Source organism: Nelumbo nucifera, chromosome 2 (genome assembly GCF_055504915.1).
Source record: "Nelumbo nucifera cultivar China Antique chromosome 2, China Antique-T2T, whole genome shotgun sequence".
In the NCBI taxonomy this organism is placed as follows: domain Eukaryota; kingdom Viridiplantae; phylum Streptophyta; class Magnoliopsida; order Proteales; family Nelumbonaceae; genus Nelumbo; species Nelumbo nucifera.
This window is the reverse complement of record NC_142650.1, coordinates 34270310-34289485: the sequence shown is the minus strand read 5'-3', so window position 1 is coordinate 34289485 and position 19176 is coordinate 34270310. Positions and strand designations below refer to the sequence as shown.

Genomic DNA, 19176 nt, shown 5'->3' with positions numbered 1-19176 from the left:
TAGAGCAACGCATTGGGACACCAGAACAACAGAAGTGGGTGTCCAAACTGCTCAGGTATGACTATGAGATCATTTACAAGCCTGGACGGGTGTCCAACAGATGCTCTATCTAGAGTACTAGGCAGTCCTAGCCTTAATACTCTTTTTATTCCTCAAACATCTCTGTGGGACACCGTCAAGAAAGAAGCCAGCACTCACCCTTACATGATCCGCATCGGCAAGCTTGCAACGGAGAGTCCTAGAGTTCCCTACACATGGAAGAATGGACTGGTATTTTACAAAAACCGGGTCGTGATCCCTCCTCAATCCCACCTCGTCCCTACCCTCTTACAAGAATTTCATGACTACCCATATGGTGGAACCTCGGGGGTACTAAGAACATACAAGCGTATGGCACAACAGCTCTATTGGCCCTCCATGTATAAAGATATCTAGAAATACGTGGCCTCTTGCGTCATTTGTCAAAAAAATAAGGCAGACACTTTATCCCCAGCAAGACTACTACAGCCATTACCCGTTCCCTGCCAAGTATGGGACGACATTACCATGGACTTTATAGAAGGTCTACCACCCTCCAAGGGTAAAACCACTATTTTTGTGGTAGTAGACCGTCTTACTAAATCAGCTCATTTCTTGGCCTTACCACACCCCTATACGGCGAAATTAGTAGCCGAAAGGTTTATAGAAGGAATTGTGAAGCTCCACGGTATGCCAAAGACAATCATTAGCGACAGAGATCCTATCTTCGTCAGCCACTTTTGGCGGGAATTCTTCAAAATGTCCGGTACCAAATTGCACATGAGCTCCGCCTATCACCCCCAAACTAATGGACAATCCGAAGTGGTCAATCGTTGTCTAGAGCAGTATCTTCGTTGCTTTGTTTTCCAACAACCTCGAAAGTGGAGCTCCTTCCTCCCGTGGGCAGAATTTTGGTATAACACCACCTACCATTCCTCTATCGGAATGATGCCCTTTCAAGCCCTTTATGGAAGACCACCACCTCGTATTCCAAATTACCAAGGCGGAACATCCCCGGTAGAAGAGGTAGATCAAGCCATGCTCTCACGAGATACCATTTTGCAGCAACTCAAAATCAACCTACATGCAACGATTAACCGCATGACCCAAATGGCTAACTCCAAAAGAAGAGACATGGAATTCCAAGTAGGAGATCTGGTCTTCCTCAAACTCCACCCGTACCGACAGTAGACTGTTCATAGGCGAGCCTATCACAAGCTGGCCAGTCGCTATTATGGGTCGTACCAAATTGAAGAACGAATCAGCAAGGTGGCCTATAAACTTCGACTTCCCGAAGGCTCGCGCATCCACCCAGTTTTCCATATTTCCCTACTCAAAAGACAGGTGGGCGAAACCACTGCCACTAGCACCGAGTTACTGCCCATAAATGAGGATAGAGAACTTGTCACAGAACCGGCAGCCATTCTGGATACCCGCTGGGTGAAGAAAGGATCCACCTTCGTGGAAGAAAGCCTCGTCCAATGGAAGAATCTTCCCAACAAAGATGCCACATGGGAAAATTCTCAAGAGCTGCGCGAGAAGTACATCAATCTGGACCTTGAGGACAAGGTCCATCTGCAAGATGGGGGCAATGATGGGCCACGAAGGTCGAACAGGGTGCCTACGCGCAACCCAAAATACGTAGAATAAAAGCCATCATGCATGGCCCATGCAATGGCCCAGTAGAGCAGGAATCGGTCAGGGAGGTCAGGTTGCTAGCCACAAGAACCGGTTAAGAAGTTAGGTTGTTAAGTTGTTGATTGTTAGTTTGACATGGCATGAGAATCGGCCAAATAGGTTAGTTTGTTATTCTTGTTAATTTGTTATTATGAGATGGCATAGGGATCGGCTATGTAGTTAGAAGGCTAATCCCTTACTTTGAGGCTATCTCAGTGGTAGACAGTTAGAATTTCTTGTATTTAAGCACCATCCAACCACATGGATGGGCAGTTGGAAGTTAAATAAACCTTACGGTTTTATTCTCACCTTAAGAAGAATAGTCTTTCCTTTCTAGCTTTGGCTAGGACCTATCAGGGATGAACTTAAAATTTTGTCTAATCAACACATTCCTTCTTCTTCCACCTTTTCTTTTCTTTTCCTATAACAAAAATAGGGGTTCAGCCCCTATATTTTTTTTATTTTCTTTCCTTCTTTTTCTTCTCATAAATATGTTGATTTTCTAGACTTAAACATGAAGTTTATAATTTTCTTATGAAAATTATGGATAGTTATTAAAGAAAGTTGGTTATGGAACCTAGGGAACTACCCTAGGATATGTGATTTTTACTTAAAAAAAAAAAACCATTGCCTAGTCGCCTTGGCACCTTGAAAACTATGTTTACAATATTATATCATTGAATCACTGGATGGAATTTCCTAAGAATTCAGAGATGTTACCCCGTAGCTATATAGAAGTTCCTTATTCTCACATATATTTCTTCTCGGAAGAGTAAAGACATCATTAATTTTGGGCTTGTTCTGTAAGCTGCTAATACACGGGTTTCATTGTGTTTCAGTTGTTAATCAACAAGGCTTCTCTACCGATGCCAATACAGAATGACATCACAAGATTTAAATGTAAGAATTTAAATAAAGGGAAGAAGAGACTTGCCTAGCTATAAACGTCGAAGTCGCAGCAAAATTGGATTGATGCACCAACCGCGGAGCAGATCCATAATACGTCATCTTCCAGAGTGGTCCGTGCTTCACCAGAAAGCTATAGCTCCTGGGCAATTGATTAAACGGCCATGGGGTGTGGTCCGTCCACAAATCCGTAATAAAGACCTGCACCATATACTCTTAACACACTCAACATTATCAGAAAATAATCGAATAAATCCTACATTGATGGAAGCCAAGTCGAACTGACCTGATATTCATCTCCAAATTCTTCATCAAAGGCCGCTTTGATAGCTTCGGCAGAAGCTCTATGGCCACCACCAGTGTCACTCATTAAAATCAGAACCCTTTTTGGATTCACCGCCTCAACCCCATTCAAGTTCATCCCCTCTTCCTCCAGGACACCACATCCATCTTCTCTCAACCCGTTCTCCCCAGTAGACACACCAACGGAAGCAAACCCAATTGGGATCCTCTCGCAGTGCATCCTAACAGCCCTATTGAACTCATTCCAAATCCTCTGTACCCTTGAAACACCCCTGCTCAAACCCAAGGAAGCCACCACCTTGGGTCTCTTCTTCTCCCCAGCCAGACCCCCAAATCCATCACTGCGCAAGAAACTCGACAAAATCGAGCAGTACCCATTAGAACCTAAGTGGTAAAAACCTCTAGAATCCAAGGGAAAACAATCCAACTTGTACAAAACGTCGACAAAATTCATGGGCTCTTGAGATACAGCTGAAGTACGCATTGTTACGGGTTAGAGGCTTAGAGTTGCTATCAGAACTTAACCCATCAATCCATGGAAGTCTTCTCGTTGTAAAGAAAACAAATTGAAGGATTACAAGAAGAGGAAGCGAGAAGAGCCAATGGACAAAGAAGTGGATTTAGAGAGCGACAGCCCAGGAGGGAGGGAATTGGAAAGTGGTTGAGGAAATATCAGTGGCGGGACAGCAACCACAGAGAGTGGATTTCGGGGTACAGACGAGATTCTTTAATTGTACAAAACTACAAATTACAAAAGGTTCCTGCACAGAGAAAAGAAAACCAGGCTACCTACTAATCTTGCCACCTCCCGGCCTTCATGTGCGATGATGTGATAAGCTGAAAATTTAATAAAATAAAATAAAAACCTAAAATAGGTGAGAAAATTTGTAGATTAGTGATTGGGCTCATCATGAAAGGATTATTGGTGAAAATTTTGCCACATGAGGAAGCATTTCTTCGCCAGATTGGGATCTTCTTAACACTCACAAGTCATCTTGTATTGGTATCAGACACCTTGGCCAATCAAACGGATGGCATTAGATGAGTGGCCAAGTATATCAAGAGAATAATAACTAAAAGACGACAGAAATATTAGTTTATCAGACACCTTACACAATATAATTCACCAGGTGATCAGATCAACTGATCATGTGATTTTTGTGCAAGAATGTAAAATCTGAATGGATAGTGAAAGAGACCAAGTGGGTAATGAACCATCTTACCATCAATGCCGCCCACATGATGCACATGCAGATGCAGTAGTGGGATCCAGATCCTCGTTTCTTTTCTGGTGGATTTCACACCAAACCATCTCCATCTGTATATACGATGATGAACATACCTGTGTGATTGTTTAGACCTTTTTTTTCTCATCCATCCAACGGCCCAAATTGAAGCGCCATACGCAAATGATATACCAGGATCGGATCCAATCCATATCCAATTATGAAATTTCTAGAATTGTATTTACATTTGATTATTTGTCTGTGAGCGTTGGTGCAAAGAGTTAGATTGTTGCATTTGCAATTTAATAATTGGTTTGATCTTGGAAACAACCTGTACAAGAGTAAGTTGTTTACATCTGTCCTTTCCGGCATGGTTTTCAAAATCAAATCGAACCGGATGGTTTGACCGAAAAAATCAGGATTCCGTTAGGTGATCGGTTCTGTTTTACTCAAGAACCGTTATTTTCCTCAAAACAGTTGATTTGGTAAGCATACTGTTGATTCAGGCATTCAAACCGTTCAATGGTTGGCCGTTTTTTATTTTTATTTTTTTGTCATAACAGTCTGTTTGTTCGATTTAAACGGTCGAACCATTCAATCCGGGAACCAGACCCCTGACCAGTTTATTGTCTAGATCGGTTTTAAAAACTTTGCTTTCCAACCGCACATTGGAGAGAACGCCATGCATTCCGGGTTGCCTCTTATTTCAATCACATTTTCGATTTAATTCAAATATTATAAATAACAAAAAATAGAGAACTTAAATTACAACTTTACCTTTGAATGATTGATATGAAGTGAAATTTGAAAATAAATCAATTTCAAAAAGAAATTGAAATGGTTTGGGCTAGATTTTGATATGAGAAGAAAATTTGAAAACAAAGGGTCTTGGTCGAAATTAGCTATATGCATATTTTGGACATTTTCATGCTTATTTTTAGAAGATTTTAGCAAAGGAGATCTACATGCAACTATGTCATCAAGTTTAGAAGAGGTGATTGAAATTATCAAACTTTATGAGAGTTTTCAACAATAACTAAAAATTTCAGGGGGTTTTAGTAATTTACCCATAATTATATTACATATATACTGATGGAGGGAGATTTGGCCCGACCTCGTAGCTCAGGTACAAGTAAGCGTGACCTAGCTCAAACAGTGACTCAGCATGACAGCACAACGGACATGAGCACAACTCGGTGGGGAGGTCCCACCGAGTTCAGCACGGCAACTCGACAGGTAAACTACTCATCGAAAGCCGCCTCGCCCGCACCTCCTCCCCGGGGTTAAGGCACTTCGGGGGGTCCCGAGTTCGGGGCACCCTGACCCCTTTTGAGACCCGAGCTCCTCCCAATGAACCTCGGGCCACTCCCAAGCAAGAATGCACCGATTCTTCTTCGGACGCCCCGAGACACAAAGACCTCGGGTCGGCTAGCTCGACATAACCAGCTGCAGGCAGCCCGTCACTCAAGGGACGGCCCAGCTCAGGGGGATTCGCAGGAGAATAGCTCGGTATGCCGTAGGAGGGCTTCCTGCCCGACCACCGTACCCGACAAACCTGTGAATTGCAGGCATGTCCCCTCGCTGCGCCTGCCACCTTTAGAAAGGCGTCCCACACTTGACAAACACGTATCCTGCACGACGGCCCCGCGCGTGCCACCTCAGCTTTGCCTGTAACGGCTGTGGTAGAGGGCCCAGAGCAACGGAATTTAGCTATAAGGAACTTATCCTCAAGGAACAGGGCATTTGGAATAGCTAGCGCAACCTGCACTCTTAGTGTTCACTCTCTTTTAGCTTCTTGCACACAGTACTAACTTAAGCATCGGAGCGTTCCCGCCGGGAAACCCCCCGGGAGTTCTTCCTCCTTCTTATCGTTTCAGGTACATCTCAGGAGCCACGCGAGCACCAGCTAGGAGTGACCGGATTGTGCTACATCATTTGGCGCCGTCTATGGGAACACTTCAAAAAGCCTTTCCCTCCAAACTCGATCAGTTCCTTCTTCTTCTTTGAAACAATCCAGCGCTCATGGCTTCTTCTAGCAACGTCAAACGAAGCACGGAAATGGATAACTCCAGGGAACAACCCCAGCTTCCTACTGTTTGTATTGGACAGTTCACCGTCCCCCTCTCAGCGGACGGAATCCCCAGCTTGAACGTGCCTCTCACAATGGCACCTGTCATCGCCCCACTCCTTGCTACAGTTAGAACGACGTTCACCGAACCTTCGGTCATGCCCCCAGCGGCCAGCTCGAACCAGCTGGAGGACCTGGTGCAGTGCATGAGGGCCATGCAGACTCAAATGCAACAGTTCCAACAACTTCAACTCTATCAACAGCACGTACTGCACCAGGTCTCCCAGTATCAGTATCAGCAGCAGTTCCCCCAGCTGCCCCAACCTCAGCTTCAGCAGCCTCAGCTCTCGCCTCAGCGCCTAGCCTCGCAGCAAGCCAAATCTCGCCGCTAGAGCGAGCACTTCGGCCGAGGAGAGGCCCCCCAAAATCTCCCAAAAAATCAGGCCTCCCCCCACGGCAGACGGGAGAGACAGGCTACCCCGACCTCGCCGCGGGCGGACAGGTCAGGAGGACCCCGGCTCGGCAGGTCTACGTCACCGCGACAGTTGAAGGTAGGAACCCCGATCCTTGAAAACCGGTTCGAGATCCGGACAACAGACTCCAAGCAGGACCCCTCTATCCATAGCCACCACCAGCAGACCGGCCCACTCACTGCGCAAACCATTTTGGACAGCGCGGAGGTGAGCAGCACGAATGTCAAGCCCATCAAGAAGCAGAGACGCCGCTGCCGAGCTCGCCAATCTGTCACCCGCGATTTGCCCGAGCTCATGGGAAAAGAAGAGGTAGGCTCGGCCGAAGCCAAAGCTCCCCTCCTCTCGGTTCCGGCCCCCCTGTCTTCCGAACTCCTGGTAGTCCCAATGCCCAAGGATTTCAAGCTCCCCCCTCTTGATAAGTATGACGGGTCGTTCGACCCGAATGATCATGCAGATGCCTTTCAGTCACAGATGCACCTGGCGCAAGCCAATGAGTCGTGCATGTGCGTGGCCTTTTCCACTACTTTTAGGGGAGCGGCCCGCACGTGGTACCGGAACTTGGCACTCGGGTCAATAAGAAGCTGGGTGCAGTTCGAGCAAGCCTTCACGTCCCACTTTGCCACCAGGAAATGGTGCCCGCGAACCGAAGAAAGCATCTTCAACGTGGCACAAAGAGAGGGAGAGTCCATCCGGAGCTATATCAAGCGATTCAACGATGCTTGTATGCAGATACCGTACCTGGACCCCGTCGTACGCCTTGCTGCAGCCAAGAGGGGCGTGATGCACAAAGAGTTCAAGTGGCACATGGTCGTCAACCAACCCGCGACCATAACCGAGTTTCTAAAGCTTGCAGATAAGTTCATAGCCACTGAAGAGGAGATCAACCAGAAGGGCGAGGGCGCACCCGAAAAAAGAAAGAGAGAAGGAGAGCCTTCCAGTCAAGGGGACACCCGAAGGAAAAAGAAACAGTCTGGGGGGCAAAGTCGGGTCAACTGTTCCGAGCTCCCGCACCAGACCGAGCTGATTACACCCCACTGAACGCGAAGCGGGCCGAAATCCTAATGGCGATCAAGGACGTCCCGTACGTGAAGTGGCCACCCCGTCTGAGGGGGAATCCCAATGAAAGAAAAAAGAGTCTGTATTGCAGTTTTCACAAAGACCACGGTCACAGTACCGAGAGTTGTAAAAACCTCCGCGATGAGATAGAGGAGCTCATCCATCGCGGATATTTGAGAAACTTTGTACAAAATAATAATAATAACAATAGTAATAGAACAGGTCGGCAAGGGGAGCACAGCAAAGATGCTCCCGAGTCCAGCAGCAGGCCGGCCGAACAACCGCAGAGGTAGCCTCCAAAGGAGAGGCCAGTTCGGGGGACCGTCCACATGATAGTGGGAGGTTCGATCGTTGCGGTTTGCACCTCAGCAGTAGCTCGGACGTCAGTTCGTGAGGTCAACCGGGAAGAGCATAACCCCCCAAAGCGGCCGAAGACGGGAGATCCAATTTTCTTCACAGAAGACGATGCGCGAGGGGTCCACTATCCCCATGATGACGCACTCGTAATAAAGCTAAGAATCAACGACTTTGAGGACAAGCGTACTCGTGGACTCAAGCAGCTCAACCGACATCCTCTTCAAAGCTGCGTTTGACCAACTTCAGTTGCAGAGAAGCGATCTGAGGCCTACGGACACCCCTTTAGTGGGCATCAGCGGAGAGGAAGTATGCCCCCTTGGGAAAATAACAGTACCTGTAGAGATCGGCACATGGCCTTGTGTGGTTAGATTCGAACACAACTTCCTGGTGGTAGCGACCTCCTCTCCCTACAATGCCATAATAAGTCGACCGATCACCCATGTCCTATGGGCGGTGGTCTCCACTTACCACTTGGCTATGAAGTTCCCAACAGACTTCGGTGTGGGAGTAGCGTGAGGCGACCAGCTCGAGTCTTGCAAGTGCTACGTTGCCGCCCTAAAAGGGAAAACAAAGGTGGTCGATGACCTCGAACTGGAACGACCCACGGAGCAAGGCGAAGAGCGAGCCACGCCCACGGAAGAAACAGTCGCGGTCCCGGCCTCAACAGCAGACCGAGCTCGGACGCTTCAGATCGGCACTTCCGTCCAGGAGCCCCTACGATCCGAACTGGTAAGTTTTTTACTTCAAAATTTAGATATTTTTGCATGGTCCGTGGAAGAAATGTCCGGTATAGACCCCGAACTCATAACTCACAAGCTGAACACTGATCTTGTAGTTAGGCCCGTTAGACAGAACAAATGCAACCTAGCCCCGGAACGGTGGAAAGCGGTTGACGAGGAACTCGAGAAGCTCCTCGCAGCGAACTTCATAAGAGAAGTCCAATACCCGAGCTGGGTAGCCAACCCCGTCCTGGTAAAGAAGGCCAACGGCAAGTGGCGCATATGCGTCAACTACACCGACCTGAACCGGGCTTGCCCGAAAGACTGCTTCCCGCTCCCCAGAATCGACCGTTTGGTGGACATGACCTCAGGGCATGAGTTGCTAAGCTTCTTGAACGCCTATTCGGGCTATAACCAGACCAATATGGACCCAGCGGACGAAGAAAAGACTGCCTTCATCACGGAATTCGACCTATACTGTTACAAGGTTATGCCCTTCGGGTTGAAAAACGTAGGGGCAACCTTTCAAAGGCTTGTAAATAAATTGTTTGCGCCGTTAATCAATAGAAAAGTAGAATGCTATATAGACGACATGGTCGTCAAAACCCAATTCTCACATGAATTAATACAAGACTTGCATTCTGTTTTTGAAATTTTGCGTAAATTTAACATGAGATTGAATCCAAACAAGTGTGTGTTCGGTGTGACCTCGGGTAAATTCCTAGGATACATTGTTAACCGTCGCGACATTGAAGCCAACCCAGATAAGGTTAAGGCCATCTTAGACATGAGACCATCCCGTAAGTTGAAGGAGGTTCAGAGGTTGAATGGCCGGATAGCTGCCTTGAGCCGCTTCATGTCCAAATCGACGGACCGCTGTCTACCGTTCTTTAAGGCAATCAAGAGCAAAGGGTTCGAGTGAACCCGAGACTGTCAGCTCGCGTTTGACGAGCTCAAGAAATACCTCGCTAGTGTGCTGATCTAAACCCGGCCCGAGGAGGGTGACGTTTTAGAACTGTACCTCTCGGCGAGCAATGAAGTGGTCAGTTCGGTACTAATAAAGGAAATAGATCGGGTCCAACGACCCATCTATTATGTTAGTAAAGTATTGCAGGGAGCAGAGACGAGATATCCAGAGATAGAAAAGCTAGCGTACGCACTGGTAATTGCAGCTCGGAAGCTCCGCCTGTACTTCCAGGCTCACACTGTTATCATTCTCACTAACAAACCCCGGAGGCAAGTCTTACTGATGCCCGAGGTCTCTGGTCGGTTAACGAAGTGGGCCGTTGAGCTCAGCGAGTACGATCTCCAGTACAAGCTGTGAACTGCCATTAAGGCCCAAGCCTTGGCAGATTTCATCGCTGAGTGCACATTCAGCTCTGAAGCCCCCCAGGCCGGTTGAGCACGAGGCTCCCAATTCAGGTGAGCCCAAAGCTCTCAGGCCGGTCGAGTCCGAGCCCCGTGAGGTAGTAACCAGTGTGGCATCTCTCCTAGTTCGGCCAAGCCCGAGCTGGGATGAGGAGCCCTGGATCCTTCACGTAGATGGCTCCTCAAACCAGCAGGGCAGCAGAGCTAGAATAGTTCTGCACGGCCCAAGTGGCACGAATATGGAGTACGTGCTACGCTTCGAGTTCGTGGCATTTAACAATGAAGTGGAGTACGAGGCGTTGATAGCTGGACTAGCTCTAGCCAGAGAAGTAAAAGCCAAGCACATCGTTATCTGCAGCGACTCCCAGCTTGTGGTCAACCAGGTTACCGGCGAGTACGAAGCTCGCGAGCCGACCATGATCGCCTACTTAGCCAAAGTCAAAGAGGCCCTACTCAACTTCCAATCACACTTTATCAGACAAATCCCTAGGTCAGAGAACGCTGAGGCCGATGCCCTGTCCAGGTTAGCCAGCACCAGCGACATCACCATGAGAACCATGTACATAGAGGACCTGCCTCGGCCTAGCATTCTCTGGGGGGCAGAGGAGGTCGCTCCCGTTGTTCAAGCAGAGCCGAGCTGGATTGACCCGCTCGCGAGCTTCTTGCTACACGTGACCCTCCCAGCAGACCGCAATGCAGCTATAAGGGTGCAGCGCCAGGCAACCAAATATGTCATGATAGACGAACAACTATACCAGAGATCTTACACACTCCCCTACTTACGTTGCTTGCGACCCACTGAAGCCAAGCTCATTTTCCGTGACACCCATGAGGGTCTATGCGGTGGGCACTTGGGGGTCAAGGCCCTCGCCCAAAAGGCACTCCGACAAAGGTATTATTGGCCAACAACCCACTGCTTGTCAGAAAATGTGACAAATGACAAAGGCATGCCAATATTCACCACCAACCCACTACCAACCTCAAGTATCTCACCAACTCGTGGCCCTTTGCGTAGTGGGGCATCGATCTACTTGGGCCATTCCCGCCAGCAACGGGTGGAAGAAAGTTCTTAGTAGTGGCAGTGGACTATTTTACCAAGTGGGTAGAAGCCGAGCCTCTCGTGACGATCACAACCCGAAATGTCCAAAACTTCTTTTGGAAGAACATCGTGTGCCGCTCTGGATTACCTCGGGTGTTGATCTCCGACAATGGCAAGCAGTTCGAGGACATCAAATTTCAAGACTGGTGCCGAGACATGGGGATCCAACAGAATTTTACTTCAGCCGCGCACCCTCAAGCAAACGGTCAGGCATAAGTCACTAACAGAGCCATCCTCCGTGGACTAAAGGCACGGCTGGACCGAGCTAAAGGATTGTGGGCAGATGAACTACCCAGTGTCCTCTGGGCCTACCGGACCACGGAGAAGACCGCCATGGGAGAAACACCCTTCAATCTCACCTACGGCACCGAAGCAGTGATCCCCGCAGAGATCGAAGTACCTACGTTGCGCCTAGAAACATATAGTGATCAAACAAACGAAGATGAGCTACGTACCAACCTCGACCTACTCGACGAAGTAAGAGACCTCGTGTACATATGGACCGCAGCCTACCAGTAGAGAGTAGCTCGGTACTATAACGCCAGGGTCAAGAGGTGAAACCTCCGCGTTGGCGACCTGGCCCTTCGTAAAGTTATGGTGCCTGATCCCGGTGCTGGCAAGCTCGGGTCCAACTGGGATGGTCCTTACCGAGTGAAACGAGTGCACGGGGAAGGAACATACGAGCTCGAGACCCTCGAAGGTAAACAAATACCTCGGGCATGGAATATTGTCAACCTAAGACAATATTATCTGTAAAGAATCGAGTAGGCCACGAGCCACTCCCCAAGCCTAAGGGCCAGAATACCGAGCTAACGTGACCTCGGCACATAAGACCCAGCCGTCTCTTCGGCACGGGCGAAAGTAAGGGTTAGAAGAGTGGACTACGAATCGCTCCCAGAGCCTAAGGGCCATAAGAAGACCCCAGTTGCCACCTCAGCCTAGGTAAAACACAGGAGCGGACTACGGGTCCCTCCCTAAGCCTAAGGATCGCATGAAGACCCCAGTCACCACTTTGGTCTGGGTGAAATCCAAGAACAGACTACGGGTCCCTTCTTAAGCCTAAAGGTCACAAGAAAGCCCCAGTTGCCACTTCGGCATGGCAAACTAACAAAAACCTGGTTATCTTTAACCCTTAAGGGAAAGACAGCTCGGGTATGAACCCTACGGTGCCTATACCCTTGTTGTTCTCACTCAGCTCGGTAACCTGATAGTCCAGGGTAACCCGTGCGACCCGAAGTAACACAACTTCACTTAGTTACCCTTAGCACCAGCCCGGTGGCTTGACAGCTCAGGTAACCTATACATTAAATTGACCAGCTTGAAGTCCACTCACACTTAGAAGTATTTTCGCACTCAGAGATACTCGAAAGAAACTGTATTTCATTAAAAAGAGAGTTCAGGTACAAGAGTTTTTACCCGAGCTCAAAGGCTCAGGATAGTACATTCACAGTTCAGAAAGGAAAAAGATTAAGTTACAAATATAAAGGGCAAACTACTTCGGGGGCTTGCAGCCTCTATCAGGGACCCCCTCGGAGACAGTGTCTGGACCGACATCCTCTGCTCCATCTTCGGGACCTTCATCCTCGGAATCAGGGTCGTCTTTTGACTGAAGCACGATGTCGTTAGTAATCCGCGATGTAGTAATGGCACTCGTGTCCAACTCAGGGTAGAGGTGCTTGATCAGCCACCGACTGAGCTTGAAGCCCTTACAATAGGCCTCCGTCATCACATCGTCGAATCTCGAAGAGTTGATGTAGTCAATGACGGCCTGGGTCTTGGCCTCCTCAAGAGCACCTTCGAAGATTGCAATCTTCTCCCTTATATCCTCCTAGAGGTACCCCACTTCGTGCTCCAATTTCCTCTTCGCTTCCTTGAGGCCTTGTACCTTGAGCCTCAGAGCATCCTGCTCAGCCTTGAGGCTGCTCACCTCGAGCCCTAAGGCCTCCTGACCGACCTTGAGACCGTTCACTTCGGCCCTCAACTTATCTTTATCTCGAGCCAGCTCTCTCTTCTCTGACAGTAACACCTCAATGAAACTCTTTTGAGCCGTGGCATCGCTCTCCAAGTGGTGAACCTGACAACGAGCTGCCCTCAACTCAGTATGGGCTGCACGAGATGATTCCTCAACCTTCAGAGCCCGCCTCAGATGTCGCTCTGATTGGAGGGTTAAGGCGCGAATGGCGGAGTTCACCTGCAAAAAGGAGAACCGGGTAAGAGGGAGACCACAAAAAAAAGGGGGGGGGGACTCACCACCATAGTATGAGTGGCAGCTCGGGCGCCAAGTTGACCAGGAGTGAGTTTGGCCCACTCACGGACCTCCCCCGAGTATGAAGCCAGCTCACTCTTCTTCAGGCTGCATTGGGGGTTTAGGACGGTTTGGCTCCCCTGACCCTCTGAGCTGGAAGCCGTCATCTCCACATCGTGAGTGGAACTCTTGGAGGTCTCGGTGGCAGCGTCGGCAGGGTGAGCTCCGGCAGCAGTGGCGTTGGCCTCGGCAACGCTTTCACTGGAAAGTCGGGTGGGCTCGGCAACGGGCTCGACGGGCTTAACGGCAGGTTCCGCCATCACCTCGGGCCCCGAAAGCACAACCCCCTCTTCCAAGTTGATGACGGGCATGGCTACCACATCGGGCCCCGAAGCAGGAGTCTGCGGAAGTCGAGGTTCGGTTGAAGCTTGTGGGGACCCCACGCGCTTCTTCCTCTTCATCTGGTGGAAGAGCTTCTAGTTGTCTATCTTTTCCGCCTCCATGGGACCTGCGGTGAAATACGACATCAGTAACCCAAAGCTAATATATGAGCGGAAAAGCCGAAGTGGAAAAAACCTACCCGGACTCAAGCCCGCTCGGACGAGCTTCTCCTCAGAAGTGAAGTCTTTATAATGCAACCCAAGCTTAGCCAGTGACTGGAGCTCCTTCTTGGTCTTCCCGTCCAGGATGACACCAGGGTCTTGAATGGCTATCCTCCAATCAGTGGGGAAGGGCCACTCTGTGCTGCTCCGGACTACGAAGTAGTCCCGCTTCCAAGCTGGGACTTTGCTCGGGAGCTTGTGCATGAGTTTAAAACCCGGGCGGGGGACAGGTAGTAAGACCGCCTATGCCCGGGGAGAGCGCCCGAAGCGCTCTTCTTTATAGCCAAGATCGTACTAAGAACATCTAAATCTATGGAAAGGAAACGGTCAAAACAAAGAGAAATGGACCCCACCACATTCCGTATGGAGTTCGGGTGGAGTTGGTCCAGGGTAATGTTAAAGTGTACCAACACCTCAACAATTAAAGGGTGAAGTGGAAGTCTGAGCCCGGCTATCAATTGCTCCCTGAATATCACGATCTCATTGGGACCGTGCTCCCATGGGAAGTTGCCGGTGGGAAGACTATATGAGTACTCGGCAAGGAGGCGGAACCTCTGTATGAGGTCCTGAAGCCTCTCCGAGGTCATTATGGAGGGCCCGAACTGATCTGGTTCCCAACCTCGGTGGGAGGTAGACGCCAGATGACCCGAAGCCACCCGTACTTCGGATGGCTGGGTAGCAGAGGGGACATCCCGAGCCGAGGTACCTACCTCGGGCTCGTCGATGAGACTGTCTACACTAGACGACATACTGGACTAACAGAAAGAAGCGAACTAGAAGGGAAAAGGGAGCTTGGGAGGACTCACCAAGGAAACGCAACCGGACTGCAAGAACATAACGAACTGGAGGACCCGAGCTAAGAAACCCCTGGCGCGAGCTCAAACGCTAACGATGAAAGCTTTGTGGCGAAGAAAATGGCCAGGGGACCCCCTATTTATAGCCGCAACCTTGGGTTCTTTGAGGCGAAAATGATTTAGCGCATTTTTTACGTCCGCGAAGTCCAAGTCGCGTGAAGTCCGCGCGTAACCCGGATGCCTCGAATCCCTTTTTGGTCAAGCCAGGCGCTAGACCGGTACAGCTAGACGGAACGCGCGACAACGCAGCACAAAACACCGACGCCAAATCCACCTGGCGCGTCATGACCTCCCCGCGCTGGGTCACCGCCGCCAGTGCAGGGAGTGGGGGCAATTGATGGAGGGAGATTTGGCCCGACCTCGTAGCTCAGGTACACGTAGGCGTGACCTAGCTCAAACAGTGACTCAGCATGACAACACAACGGATGTGAGCACAACTCGGTGGGACAGTTAGCTAAATCATAAGGGTAGTTTAAGAAATTTACCCTTTATTTTTGACAGCAAACACCCTTTTCGGATCCAACCCTTATTCCATTAAAGTTTGAAGGTGTGTAAGCAACTCCTTCAACCTCCATGTCGAGACCATTTCCGGTGAAATAAGACAACTGTCAACCAACCCCATCTCCGGTGAGTTATATAAGACCGTCGTCGACCATCCTTCGTCTTCTTCCAAATCAGCCACCACCGCTGCCGCTGCCAATCCCATCTCTTCAATTTCTTGATTTCTGTAAATATCAAAAACCAGAAAGTAGAATCATGATGTACGAACACTATGTGAAAACGGAGTTAAGGAAGTGAACATAATAGAGAAATTCATCAACGAAGAGAAGTTTCAGGTCATCGATCTCAACGAAATGTCTGGAGTCTATCCCCAATCCATCTCTGAATCTCACCACTATCAGCAACCTAGATATTTCTGCTATCTACAATTTTTATTAGCCTCTTGGTTTCTTTTTTGCTTAGCTATTGGAGTTCTTTTTATCTCCACAATTTTTATTCTTTCCTCTTGGCTTCATACACTCTATAGGTCATCCAATAATATTATTTTATTTCTTTGTTGTATTTTAATGTAAATCCAAGCATGTCTATAAACAGAAAATCTTCTAAGCATGTCTCTTCTTCAGTTATTTTGTTTTATTCATAAATTTAATTTATATATTTTTTTCTGCAATGTTAACAGAGCATTCCAGTCATTAAACAATGAGACTGCTGAAAATTGTCGTGTCAAATGTACTCTCAAACCAGCTTAAAGCTCTCTCCCATACTTGATTGGGTGTTTATCCAAACTCCAAGATATTGAATATCTCTAACAACCTTATCGAATCCCTCCTTTAAGACTAGGAGAAGTATGTATACACACGATGCAGAATTCTGAATTCCAGCCCCCCCTATTACTAGCCCTTTCCCCCCTATAAACCACATCCTGCTCATGAATTTGGCATCAATTCATGGTCAGGATGCATCCCCCTTGTACTTTGGGGCTATAAAATTCTAATCTGGGCTGATTGGTCATTCTCCCTTAAAACTATCGATAATTGTAGGTGGGTCCATTCTTCTTCTTCTTCTTCTAGATTGTCCTGTTTCTTTACCGCTACCATTGAAGTTCTTCTAGTTTCTAGTTGAACCAAACAACAACAGTCAGAGTCTGATTCTTATTTTTGATTGAACTAAACAGGCACTAGGAATAGGTGATTCCAATTTAATTAAACAACATCCCAAAAGTGGCTCATCCACTCCTAAAAAGTTGTCAAAGTGGTCACTTTCAATCACAAACAAAGTTTAATTTTAATTAAGAGCCCTACGGTTCAAAAACTGGTTGTGCATTAAAGTATGTAAACTACAAGAATTTAGTGTAATTAGAAAATCTATTATAACAACAATGCTCAGAAATTAAATATTGATTATTAATAGGAATATAAGAAAATAATCATCACCATTACTAATTAAAAATACTATTAATCTTTAATTAAGTAAATAATACATTTTGATTAATCTTTAAATTTTTACAATAAAGATTTTAATTATAATAATTATTATGATAATAAAATCATTAATTAAATACTTAATGATAACAACAATAATTAATTAACTAAATATTACAATACAAATAATCTTTAAAAAATAAAGAAATAATAATAAAAAGCTAGACATTTTTTGCTTAAACAAAATAAAAATGATCAAAAATACTAGCCCAATACTTGGTACAAGGTCATTCTCAAGTTATATATATATTAAAGGAAGGCTTTCACACAACAACCCCCACCCTTTAAACATGTGGCATTATGAAATTTCAATAGATATAATCTTATGAGAGGTTAAACTCTCAATCTTAAAAAAAAAAAAAAAAAAAACAATCTCTCTTAAAATTCAAGCACGTAGCATCCTAATCCCTAAAAAGTTGCCACTTCAAATGTAATGGTAGTAATTGAATTTTATTCAAGCATAACCATTTCAAAAGCAATGGTTAAACAAATAATTTAACTTAAAAATATTCAAAATATTAAATGGATAAATATAGAAATAAATGAAATTCATAAAAATGATTAAACAATTAATACAAATGGTGTGAGTTTCATTATTTTAGATGAAATAGTTTATTAATTGCAAACTATATATAACTTTTTTGGAAGTATAACATAATTTAGCTTTTAAAAATCTATCTAATAAATAGTAAATACCAATTAAAGTGGGTTTCTGGCTTTTTGCCTACAAATAAGACCTCATTTAATCTCTTAAATCATATTAAAAACAACATAAATTAAAAGTGATTTTCAAACAAAGCACGTTAGAATAGGTTGTCAAATACAAAGATGTAAGACCCATGTTAATTTTTCTAATTTAATTTTTTATAATCAAACAGTAAATTTCAAATGAAATGATACTAAGGGGGTCATTTTTAGATAAAACATGTTAAGTCTCTTAAATCAAATAAAAAACCTAACCTAAATGTCTAATATAAATAATTCAGATTAATGGTCCCTTACTTGGTATATTAAGGGGTCATTCCTATATATATCTATATTTATATCTATCTATCTATTTATCTATCTACCCAATGTTTGGTAGCGCTACCTCTATTGTTTCTAACAATTACAAATACTTACTTTATCGTTAATATTCCGTCATAAATCATTCAAATGTGCCTCCGCATTTGAATGTTTCTGAAGGTTTCCAATCGCAAGAGAAGACTTTTGTTCAATTGGTTTTATCGTCTTCATGAACTTGACCCGAATTTCCGGCCATGAACTTTCTTGCTAACAGAGTACCCTACAGGTAGGAGAGATGGAAGAGTGTTTCGGTTTCTATTGTGACACAGGCTGGAGGACTTCATTCAGATTCCCTCTTCTACCTCTCCTTCCACTCGACATCGATGACGTTCGGTGATTTCTCACTGTTTTCTTGGTGGTGTCCTGCCGTCGCCGTTGTATCAATAAAAATCAAAACCCACCATTAATAAAGGTTCTACAAATGGAGAGAGAGAGCGGTGGAACAGAGGAGAGCGGAGGCAGGGAGGAAGAGAGAGAGGGCGGTGGAACAGGGGAGAGAGAGAGAGTACAAATACCATTTCACGAATATTCATGCGGTTGTAAACTTGTAATTCGCATGAGATTTCTCTCATGGCAGGCAATGAACCGAGAAATCTCTCTCTCTCTAATGAGATCAACCAGATCGAATTCAAAAGCTCCGCGAGTTTAGAATTTAGAATAAGTGAATAACCGATACATCGATTTACTGATGCGATTCAATTTGTTTTAATCTTGAATGAAGCTCCGCGAGTTCAAAATTTAGAATAAGTGAATAACTGATAGATCGATTTATTGGTTGTTGATGAAGGAAGATTTGGCCTGACCTTGTAAATCACGGCACGTGACAAAAAAGCAAGTAGCTTGGCACTCAAGACAGCATACTGAGGGTACAAACACCAAAGGGAAGGGACCAGTAGGCCCGAACTCCCTACTTAGTGCCCGAGCTCCCTACTTAGCGGTCGAACTCTCTGCAAAGCACCCGAACTCCCTACTTAGTGATCGGACTCCCTGCGAGGAGCCCAAACTCTCCCTTTTGACCCCGAGTCACACAAAGCAGAGACCCGAGATGGCCCGTCTTATGACAGTTCGGGGCCTCCCCTTATTCGAACTCGAGACTTTGCCTCACGCACTGCTCCAGGCACTTCGCTTGCGGAGCATTGAACTGGACGAACCATGCCG

General features: G+C 46.6%; 1 protein-coding gene across 2 annotated transcripts in view; it reads right to left on the bottom strand.

Annotated features, from left to right (window-relative positions):
• Positions 1-3825, bottom strand: part of LOC104589849 (monogalactosyldiacylglycerol synthase, chloroplastic-like) — a 29451-nt gene extending 25626 nt beyond the window's left edge. The window contains exons 1-2 of one of the 2 annotated variants that reach the window (XM_088898449.1): positions 2888-3825; positions 2626-2802 (exon numbers count right to left, since the gene is read on the bottom strand). In XM_088898449.1, coding sequence (XP_088754575.1) covers positions 2626-2802; positions 2888-3388 — 678 coding nt within the window. In that variant the 5' untranslated portion in view covers positions 3389-3825. The remainder of the gene's footprint in view (positions 1-2625; positions 2803-2887) is intronic. The other variant, XM_088898448.1, reaches the window with a different exon arrangement.
• Between the last annotated feature and the right edge of the window lie 15351 nt (positions 3826-19176).